The sequence below is a fragment of the Alligator sinensis genome, unplaced genomic scaffold (assembly GCF_000455745.1).
Source record: "Alligator sinensis unplaced genomic scaffold, ASM45574v1 scaffold217_1, whole genome shotgun sequence".
In the NCBI taxonomy this organism is placed as follows: Eukaryota; Metazoa; Chordata; order Crocodylia; family Alligatoridae; genus Alligator; species Alligator sinensis.
In genome coordinates this window covers 307,918-316,443 of record NW_005842937.1, presented here as the reverse complement: position 1 = coordinate 316,443, position 8,526 = coordinate 307,918, and the positions used below count along the sequence as shown (strand labels likewise).

Genomic DNA, 8,526 nt, shown 5'->3' with positions numbered 1-8,526 from the left:
AGGAATGTAGTAACACTTTAGATTATAACTCATCAAATGATAAACCAATTGCTCTGTACTGCTAGTTGATGATTCTGTATAGTTTGATTATTGTCCATTATATGATAATCCTTACCAGAGCTAGCTTAGCTTGAATGGAGTGAATGTGCTAACTTGAAATAAAAGTACCTTTAATTCTGAAGGTTTCAAAAACTATATTTCATACGGAGTCATATAAACAACATGGAAATCAACTGGCCACCAGTGTAATCAAGCTACCACTGGGGAAGAACATGGCATTACACTTGGCTGCACTAAAAACAGATAACTTTGAAGGAGGATTAAAGAAAAATTCCCTCAACTGCAACTAAAAGAGAAATTTAAAGGAAAAAATATAATTAATTTAAATCTGACTGAGGCCAACACTTTTACTCCAGTCAGTAGAACAGTATGTTTAATTTGAAAGATGTAAAGTATTATGGCCGTTGCCAAGTTTTCAAAAAGTGTCTACCAAAAGATCAATTTTACACCAAACAATTAATTTCATTTTCTGAAACTATCCCCTGAATATAGCAAACATATTCATCTGAAATAATTCAGTTTATGAAGCTGAGTCATTTCAAAAGAACATGCGTTACATTCAAAAGCAATAAACTGAGGTGCTATAATGAAAGTAGCTAGCAAGCTTTCAGCCAAGGTTGATAGTCTATTTAAAATGCACTTTGGCATAGAGGTACAAATTCCAACCAAAATGGACTATTAACTATCAAACTTGCTGAAGCCACACTGATATACTGGGTGAGCAACAATAACACTAGTGTTCCTTGCTGATATAAATTAAGTGTTCAAAGATCATCATTCCACAAGTTATCTTGGTATATAGTCTAGCTCAAGATACTATGTGTTACTCAAGTTAATAATTATGGCAGGACCCAATGTTGGAAACGAAATCTATATTTTGGATCCAACTGTAGCTAATCTTATAAAGTCACTTTAATTACAGGATGTAGTGATGGATAGCTAATCAATTATCAGAAGTTCTCTTGTAATGTTGTCCTTTTTACCCAAGAAAAAGCTGCCATTTATCTTTTAACAGATCAGCATAGACTGCTGTAAAACACTGAAACCATTTGGCAGAAGAAAACTGCGGTTCTACTCTAATATTTTAATCCCAGACTTCTGATAAAGGCTGATTAACTGTAGCCAGAATAAATAAAGCTCTTAGTAGTTGGGGAAGATTCCTTTGACACACGACTTTGTTTCAAATTGATCTGGTTGGTCACAACCTGAAGTCCCACATACTCTGTGGGATGAGATCACAGGTAATCATAATGTAAAATTAAAATGAGATTGTACAGAGAAAAAGTAGCATATTGATAAAGTAGTTCACTTAAGCTTGCATATTAAAGGGATGCTGTTAACAATTCAGGCAGTCTTTCTAAAAGGTGTGAATTTTAAAAAGCTGTTATTAGAAATATTTTCATGGAATTTTAATTCATAGAAAGCATTTTTTCCAAGACTTCTCTGCAGCCTCTGTAACAAAAATTATTGCCACAACGTATTAATGGATATAAAAGAAAAACGTACACACTGAGAAAGGTGAAACCCTTTAGCCTAGTTTTATTAGTCAGACTGAAGGAAGCACAAAAGGAAGGGCCTTTTGTGCCCCAACCTGTCCTACATCTTTCCCAACTATACAGTTGGTGCAAAAAAAAACTATCACAAGAAAACCTTTGCCTGAAGGACAAATAGAAAAATTTATTATAAATAAAGAATTGAATCTGATTTTTCTTTTTCTTTTGTAAAATAAGGTATCAGCAATGCAAGATAATGACTTATCGTTGTGACATTATCTTGGCAGGGCTCCTTTCAAAGAAAGGCTAGAAATATACTTGATCCACTACTGATCCTATGGCAGTAACATTTAAAAACACTTTGCAAATAACAGTTTTATAATACTGTTAACTTATGACAATTACAAAAATACTTGAAAACACAAGAATTTGGACAAGACCAGACATTTATTTACATTTCAAGTATAAACAACAAGATGTTCTAGTCACTACAGCAAAATAAAAAGATCGTGAGAAATTATCCAAAGTAGCTTGTTAAAAGATACTTACAGATATCAGTAAAAAAAAAAAAAAAAAAAAAAAAAAAAGATACTTACACATTATCTTCTACACAAATTTTGGGCCCAACTACATTGGCTGCTCCACTTGCCATTTTGAAGGCAAAGTGCTTTTCAGGACAAGCTTTTGAAATCCCACATTTATATCTTGGAGGTTTTGTAGCTTTGGAAAGAAAATAAAGAGATTTAGATACATTGTTAAGAGAAAGTAGGTGTAGGAGAATAGTCAATTTTCAAATGGATTTTAAGGAAAGAGTGGAAACATGTCTTAAATGGTCCACTTATGAGGCACAGTGAAATTGAAAAATAAAAAAATTAAGAACCTAATGCAAAAGTCATCGAAATCAGTGGTAACCTTTCTACTGACTTCAGTAGGTTTTGCATCAGGCCCTAAGTGGCTCGTCTTTGGCAGATGAAGGAAAAGAACTTAGATCCCAAACCTACAATTCAAAAAACATTTCTCAACGTTCCTTCCTTGTTATGTAAACTTTGAACCGCTTAAAAGGCATGACAGATATCAGCAAAAACAGTGCTAACATTAGTAATTGTTGGGAGAATCATCTTCAGATGTAGGGCCACAAAAGCAACCCATTTCTTCCTCTGATAAATTATTTCCTCATCCTTCATAAAAGGAATCTTACAATTACTTCTGGTAAACTTGCATGCTCCCTTTTATTTTCCAAAAGATCACACTGGTCAAATAAATAACAGAACTATAGTTTAAATACTGGACAGTATGACAACAAATATCTATTTTAACTAGTCTGATCTGATTGAGACAATTCTTTAATTAGACTAGCAACAACCATCTGCTTCTGAGTCTAGTTTCACTAATTATCATCTCTGATGGCAATTTCTATGTTGCAGCAAGAATTACTATTAAATAAGCTGGACCTGTAACACATTTATTGAACTAGTCAGCATTTGTCTTAGTACCTGTAGCCTCTTCCTAACCCATACTAGACAAGGGTGGGGCAGGAAAAACAAAATAAGCAAACCCACCAATAGTAGCAAAACTATAGTGGGGTGGGAGAGAGCTAGGCACTAGCTGTGAGGGGGTGCCAGAATTCCCCCCTCCCCCAAAGTCTTTGCCATGGGAGGGTCAGACCTGTACTGCTTAGCCATAGGAGTTGGGCAGTGCAGCCCCGCACCTAGCAATGCATTTCCTCCCTTCATCCCTCCCTGGGAGTTTGTTATATTTGGGGGGTAGAGTAGAAGGGAAGCAGCAGTGGCAACAGTATCAGCTGCCTTCACTGTACAGATAGCCTGGACAGGTAAGACATCCCTTTCCCTCGTCACTCACCCCAGCCATGTACATCTCCAGTGGTTGGCATACCACCCCTCCAGCCCCCAGACACTGAATGAATTGGCTATGCATCTGCCAACTAGACTTAGGATCAACAGAAATAAGAAAAATCAGCTAAATATAAGCAAAGCTTTAGTGACTATAAAAATCAAATGCGCTGTTACTTGTTAGAGTGAGTCAAAGCTCCCAGTGCTGCCCTAAATTAAAACACGACAGCAGCTCTTATATCAGCCTCTCCGTGCTTCAAAGTATCAGCAGAGCACTTAAAGCTCATTTAACGAGCATTAATTCAAATGCCCCTGCCATTTTGAAGCACGGGGACACTAATACATGGGAGGCTGCTGGACTGTGGCAATTACCATACTTTAGCAGACTCAATTGATCGAGTCTCCTTGGACATTCTGTAATTATAGTGCGTCAGTGCAGCCTCAGCACTTGTATGCAGGCAAGACCTATGTACACCAGTCAATGGGAAGTAAATACCAACTGTATTAACTGTGGACTACGAATACTTACAACGTGCAGCCATATCCAGCGCTGATCTGGCTAAAACGCAGAAGAAAGTCTTTAATGGGTTTTAGCAAGACTAAAATTTCACCTGAAATACAATTTTTATTATCCTATAAGGCAGAGCTTTCCAAACTTTTCATGTTGGTGACACACTTTTTAGACATGCATCATTTCGTGACACAGTAATTCAGTTCCACGGGAGGGGCCAAGGGAAGCAGATGCGAGTAAGGGAGCTCCGTGGTGCCCTTCCGCAAAATTTTCTGCATTTCGCGTGACACACCTACACACTGCCGCCGACACACTAATGTGTCGCGGCACACAGTTTGGAAAGGACTATCCTATAGCCCTTTATAAAATGATCAGTACAAGTCTGGTTGTTTACAACACCTCAGCCAATACTTACAAGCTTTCCATTCAAATATAAAGCACCACCATTTATGGTAGAAGAAAGATTAAGGTATCAACAGTCTAAAATTCAGTTTTTATGCTTTTTTTTGCCCATCAGTTTTTGTTTGCCAATTTTAAATACCAAGGTGCTGGTGACAGGTGAACACTTATAGATCCATAGAATTTCTGCTACTAATGCCATCTGAAAAAAATATGCAGAGAGCATCTAAAAACTGAGCACTCCTCATAAGTTTTTTTTAAAGTTAGGTTTTAGGCTACATGGACTTCAGAAAAAGTACATGCACTAGACACATTTGCAGCGCATCCACACATGCACGTGCACTTGCACCAGCTCAAATAGGAGTGGCATACTCTTAGAAGCCTAGCAATTCTTCTGGAGCATTATTATTCCAGGCTATTGGAAAGCACGTCCCAAGTCTGGGAGTTACGTAGTGAAAAAAATTAGAAGCTACTTACCAAACAGGTTTCCTAAGTTTGCATCCATTTTTATTTCAAATACTTGTGTTATAACATAAAATGTCAGCAAAAATATTGCTACAGCTACCACCAATTTTGCCGCACCTATTCAGAACCACAAAAATGTTCTTAGTATCTACTTATATTTTATAACTTTATATATAACAATCAGGTTCTATTTATGAAAAGTTACATGAGAAATCTGCAGTTGCTTATGCTAAATAAAGTATTTCTAGAAATAGAATGACAATTAAACAATAGAATAAACTAAAAAAATGATATATGAGGAAAATCAAAAGGAGAAAACTTTCAAAGTCTGAATTTCAATCACTGCAATGCAGCTCTCTTACATGCATACTGTCAAGTTTAGCTACACCTTCCACCTTATAATAGGACACAAATTCATGTATAATTTGAAAATAGCACATTAAACAAAACTGCCACCGAGAGAAGTCTATATATAAACTATTAATACAAATTCTTAGGGGGAGAATTAACAGACATTCTGTTGTACCTATGAACATGTTATACATGAATTTTATTATGTATGAGTGGGGAAGAGTCTCTCTTTACTTCTTTTGTTCTCGCATTTCCTTTTCTTTCTACCTCCATTTATCCTTGTTTTTCTGTATTATTTATCCTTGTTTTTCGGTATGAGATCCAGTGAGTATTATGGACCTTGTTTTTATACTGTAGTAGCTGCTTTGCTAAAAACCTCATCAGGTCTGAGCATTACATTTAGATAAGTTATCAATTTTGCACCTTTTTATTGGAAGGTTTCCAAGTAGGTTTTAATGTATACTGTATTTCCTTTTCAACGGGAAGCAGAAAAAGGTTAGATAAAGCCCAGTTAAAGACCCATAAAAGCAATAATTCCTCCTATCCCCTCCCCCTTTTCTTTTTAGGTGGCCCAAAAGCATAAGAACCCAGCTATCCTGCTACATTTGTGATAGTGGAGGTCAAGCAACATGCTGAGAGATGAGTGGGTTTCGAAGAACTGTTAGCCTAGTAATCAGCAGCTTGTATCTGAAATAGAAACTCAGTTTGTACTGAGGACAGGACAACCATATTAACTAACTCCTGCTGTTTTTTATTACATATATGCCACTTTCCCTCATTATTTCCAACAGATTTACAGAATAAATTGCTTTTAGTTTATGGTACGTACTGAACACCTGGGTTTGAAAGTGCTTATTTAAGCAACCAGGCATCGAAATAACACCTCTGCCCTCAGTTCTTCTCTGCTATGTTAGAGAAAAGGGAGATTATAGGAGGGGAACGAACATCACTAGTGAACTTACTGGTCTTTCAAAAAATTGCAGCATTTCTAGACCTTACCAGAATCTTTATGGTCTTAGCCCCCTCTTTCAGCATATTAAAGAATGCAATTAGTCAACTACTGTATTTACTTGACTACAAGATGAGGCCTTTCCCTCACAACTAGCATGTGGGAAAAAGCCCTTCATCTTATAACCACATACAAGGAAATCTCACTAAATACATTCTCTATAATTAAACTGCTGCCAGAAGCAGCATGTGCTCAGCAATGGAAACCAACCATAATGTTGATTAAATGCAGCCAACACTGAGCATGACTATAAAACACATGGCCTACACTGGGCAAACATGATGATGGGAACCCTGGGTTTTTTGTGGCCCTGGGGAAAAAAAGAACAAACATGCAGGCATTTCCTCCTTAGGGAATTGGCACCAAGTCCAGCAGCACTGCAATACCAAGCCAGCACTGGGAGGGCCACAGCCTGCCCCAACACCCCCGCCGCCCCCGGTGCCAAAAAATGCTACATTTGATATAGTAATGGGAACCTACCACAAGGAAATGTCAGTGTAGCTCATCTAAATAAAATATATGATAGTGCCCATTAAGCACAGTTCCCTTCACCATCAACTCTTTTTCAAGTCACGGTGACTCACAACATTGCATATCCCAAATTCCTCTGCCACTCCCTCTCTCAGCATGGCATGTATGATTAGTGTGGCCCCACCTCCATGAGGTGAAATTGGACTAGGTTGTCCTGCACCTCATCTGCAAATATAAATAATTTTGGAGCATCCCAAGGTTTGTGACAAAAACACCAGGTTCCGGGCATGAGTGGAGGCTATTTAGGGAATGGATTCTTGGGGGTGTGGGGGAAAAGAAGCAGAAAGATCTGGAGTACACACATACTGAACAGTGCTGAGCTGCAGGGTCACTGTGGCTTGAAATGCTGTTGACTCTGGCGGAGCCCAGCCCAATGAACTATATGGTAAATCATGAGCCTTTTGGCTTTGGACTAATACCATGCATAGGTTGTGCTACATATAACTAGGCACCAAAGCACTGTTCGTGATGTTTTCCCAACGCTCATGACTGTATAATATCACGTCCTGTACACAGCTAAATAGTAGTTATATAGCATTGGGAAAACACATCGCTATGGTATTAGTCAGAGAACTGAATCCCTGCCAGAGTCCTATTGATTTGGACACAAAACACTTTGGCTAATATGTCACTTGTTAAAGTCTAGTCATTTTCATATGTACACATATACCGAGTCAGTGAAATTTGCTTTTGTTACTCGATGCCCTACATAGCACCTGCCAAGCCAGGTGATGGTTATAAAGCACTGGATATTCTTCAGTTTTTCTTGATTCAACAAGTTGTAGATGATCAACTATTCCATTTTGCAGAATGATCCCACTGAATGTTATTCTCACCTGCTACCCTCATGTTTACTCTTCAGCCAGTTAATGGCACTACCGCATTAAAGAAGCCACCTAAAAGGACAAAGAAAAACACGGTATTAGAGCAGGCAAACAAGCAGTTTATCTTTGTTTGTTAATACTATTATCATAATAATGAGAATTTCCCAGCTAATAGTACTAATTAAAATTTCACAGACCATTTAACATGTGACCTTCTTTTTAAACCATTGTTTTGTAACGCTCAAGTGAAAGGACAAAGAAATGAAATATGCATTTCTGATGTGCTGCTTTCGTTTACCACTTTTCTGAAACAAACTATTTGAAAATTGTGTTATTCTAATCATTCGTGTTTGAATTTCACCAAGTTCATCAGGCAGACAAGGTTCCTTGGGTGAATTTGATATCTTTTATTAGACCAACCCAAATGGTTGGAGAATAGTTATTAAGCAAGCTTTCGGGTTCAAAAACCCTTCATCAGGCTAAGGAAGCTGCAGCAGTTGGTGTGTGCTCTTCCTGGATGGAATGAAAAGTAAACAAGTCAGGGGCTGGGCTGGGCTGGGGAGTCAGTTCCAAGTTCATCATATACTCTCTCCATTTTTGCCCTTTGCTTTGACATAACAAGGTCTACATATTCAATTTATATTCTCAATCAGCTACTTAGAAGGTCATACATTATCCTTTGCTTTCTTGTAGCCATTCAATTTGTACAGTACAAATGCACACAAACAGCTATAGTTATCAGTACCATTTTATACTTCTAAGGATCTTTTGTACCAAGATTGTTTCATGGTATTGTGGCATGTCAAACTTTTGAGTACTGCCTCTCTAATATTTAGATTAAAATAATTAATGATCAAATTGCAAAGTCTATGCACAAAAAATACTGCTTGAGCAAAAAAAGATACAATATGTGAAGCACAAGGAGGAAAAAGATCTGCACACACATTTCCTATGTGAGTCACAAGTTAAAATTACTCATGAAGCAGGTGGTCAGACTCCAAGTCTGCAGAAGGAAGAATTAAAAGGCCCTACA

General features: G+C 37.6%; 1 protein-coding gene across 3 annotated transcripts in view; it reads right to left on the bottom strand.

Moving 5' to 3' along the window:
• Nucleotides 1–7,565, bottom strand: part of FAM3C (family with sequence similarity 3 member C) — a 22,291-nt gene extending 14,726 nt beyond the window's left edge. Inside the window, exons 1-4 of one of the 3 annotated variants that reach the window (XM_006036264.3) lie at nucleotides 7,506–7,565; nucleotides 4,791–4,895; nucleotides 3,933–3,962; nucleotides 2,150–2,273 (exon numbers count right to left, since the gene is read on the bottom strand). In XM_006036264.3, the coding sequence (XP_006036326.1) occupies nucleotides 2,150–2,273; nucleotides 3,933–3,962; nucleotides 4,791–4,895; nucleotides 7,506–7,518 (272 nt within the window). In that variant the 5' untranslated portion in view covers nucleotides 7,519–7,565. Of the gene's footprint in view, nucleotides 1–2,149; nucleotides 2,274–3,932; nucleotides 4,015–4,790; nucleotides 4,896–7,505 lie in introns of those variants that run through there. The other 2 variants (XM_025192515.1, XM_025192516.1) reach the window with 2 other exon arrangements.
• Between the last annotated feature and the right edge of the window lie 961 nt (nucleotides 7,566–8,526).